This window comes from Condylura cristata, unplaced genomic scaffold (genome assembly GCF_000260355.1).
Source record: "Condylura cristata isolate star-nosed mole 26May11 unplaced genomic scaffold, ConCri1.0 scaffold00024, whole genome shotgun sequence".
NCBI classification, from domain to species: domain Eukaryota; kingdom Metazoa; phylum Chordata; class Mammalia; order Eulipotyphla; family Talpidae; genus Condylura; species Condylura cristata.
In genome coordinates, this window is record NW_004567125.1 from 8663210 (window position 1) to 8665207 (window position 1998).

The following is a 1998-nucleotide window of genomic DNA, read 5'->3' on the forward strand; positions in this document are numbered from 1 at the left end:
CCCAGAAGAGAATTCTGGTTTAGGGATATAAATTCAAGAATTATTGGCAGAAATAAGGATGGAATTGAAATCCACAGGAGATAGTGCTCTAGAACCAAGAAGACTGTTTGAGGCCCAGTAGAGACAGCAGAAGAAAGATATGAGATATATGACAGCATGAGAAATAAGAAATTATTGTCTTTATAAAAAAAATAACCAGTCCTGCATCATATGCATCAAAAATTCAAAAAGGAAAAGAACAAGAAGGATCAATGGTCAGTATAAAGGTCATTACTGACCTTGGCTAATATTGGCTTAAAGGTCTAAGTCAAATTCATTTGAAATATTTGAAATCAGTTATCTTAGAGGGTGGATTAGAAAGGAAATAGAGAAAAAATAGACTTAACTGGCTGGAAATGTGTATCCAGGGAATGAGTGTGCCTTTTTGGATAAAATAGAAATAGTAAAATATTGCTCAAAGCTGAAAGTGTGGGTCAAGAAAAAAGTGAAAAGAATAAAGAAAATTGAAGAAACACATGCATAAACACAGTGTTTGAGGAGGTAAGAGCAGATGGAGCCCATTGTGTGATGATGGGAAGACTCTTCAAGGTCAGGACAGAGGCACACAGAAATTTTATCAGCTGGACTTTGCAGCATAAGAAGGACCTTGGGAGAAAGTCAATGGTGAGAGGGACTAGTTTTGTCCTCTTTGCAGAAGATGGTCTTCTTGATGGCCCTAATGAGTTCCTTGTTACGAAGACTGTAGATGATGGGGTTGGCCAGGGGTGTGACTACAGAGTAGACCACAGCAAATGTCCTGTCAAGGGTGGGTGAGTAGCTCTTCTTTAGCCGAATATACATGAAGATGATGCTCCCGAAGAAGAGGAAGACCACAATGAGATGGGAGGCACAAGTGGAGAAGGCCTTCTTCCTCCCTGCTTCTGATTTTATCTTTAGTACAGCTGCAATGATTCTTCCATAAGAAGACATAATAAGGAGGAAAGGTACAAGGATGACAAAGGAATTGACGGCAAAGTCGACTAGGACATTAACAGAAGTTTCTTTGCAGGCCAGGCTCAGCAGTGGTGGCAAATCACAGAAGATGTGTGGAATTTTATTGTCCCCACAGTAGGGGAGCTGGGAAACCAGGCTGATTTCAGAAATGGGACACAGGAAGCCTGTAGTCCAACAGCAAGCGGCCATCTTGAAACAGAGTGTTGGGGTCATAATGGCAGGGTAGTGGAGGGGCCTGCAGATGGCCAGGTACCGGTCATAGGACATGGCAGTGAGAAGAAAGCATTCAGAGGACCCTAGGGCATGGAAGAAGTAGGTCTGAAGGATGCAACCTGTGAAAGAAATGGTCTTTTTCTCACTAAGAAGATTAGCTAGCATCTTGGGAATGGTGGTGGCTGTATACCACAGCTCCAGGAAGGAGAGAATACTGATAAAGTGGTACATAGGTTTGTGCAGGGCTGTATTCAGTCGTATGACTAAGAAGATGAGTAGGTTGCCAAAGATAGTGAACATGTATGCCAGCAGCAGTAGGAAAAAAAGCCAGCCCCGAATAGGGCCCACCTGGGGGAAACCTTGAAGCACAAATTCAGACAGTCTGGAGGAGTTGTGGTTCTCCATGGCAGGCTGAGTGTGGGAGGAAAGGAGAGAAAGTGGGTTTGAGGTGACTGCCCCATCCAACTTAGAACTTCTTTTCTCTTTATCATTCTTTTATTTAAAGGCCACAAGTAATTTCTGCTGCTGCTCCTACTCATGCTACTTAAAATTACTAATAGCAAGACCTATTAGCATTCACTCAGCATCATGCATTTTATGAGTATTTGGCATTCAATATTTTACTTAATTTGCACATCCAGTGAGTGTTGTGGTTATACCTATTTTCAGGCAATAAAATTCAGGAATAGAGAGATTATGAGACTTTCTACTTGCTATAGATACCCTGTCATAGAAACAGACTTAAAAGGGATAGACTGTGACTCCACACCATTTATCTCTATTCCAAGTGTT

The 1998-nt window shown here is 41.7% G+C and overlaps 1 protein-coding gene across 1 annotated transcript; it reads right to left on the reverse strand.

Moving 5' to 3' along the window:
- Positions 1 to 657: 657 nt before the first annotated feature.
- LOC101620018 (olfactory receptor 6N2-like) lies at positions 658 to 1611 on the reverse strand. Its single transcript, XM_004688359.1, has one exon. The coding sequence runs from the start codon at positions 1609 to 1611 to the stop codon at positions 658 to 660; it is 954 nt and encodes a 317-aa protein (XP_004688416.1).
- Positions 1612 to 1998: the final 387 nt, after the last annotated feature.

Coding starts and splice junctions, on each gene's coding strand:
- LOC101620018 (XM_004688359.1), bottom strand. CDS start 1,611: ATGGAGAACCACAACTCCTCCAGACTGTCTGAATTTGTGCTTCAAGGT.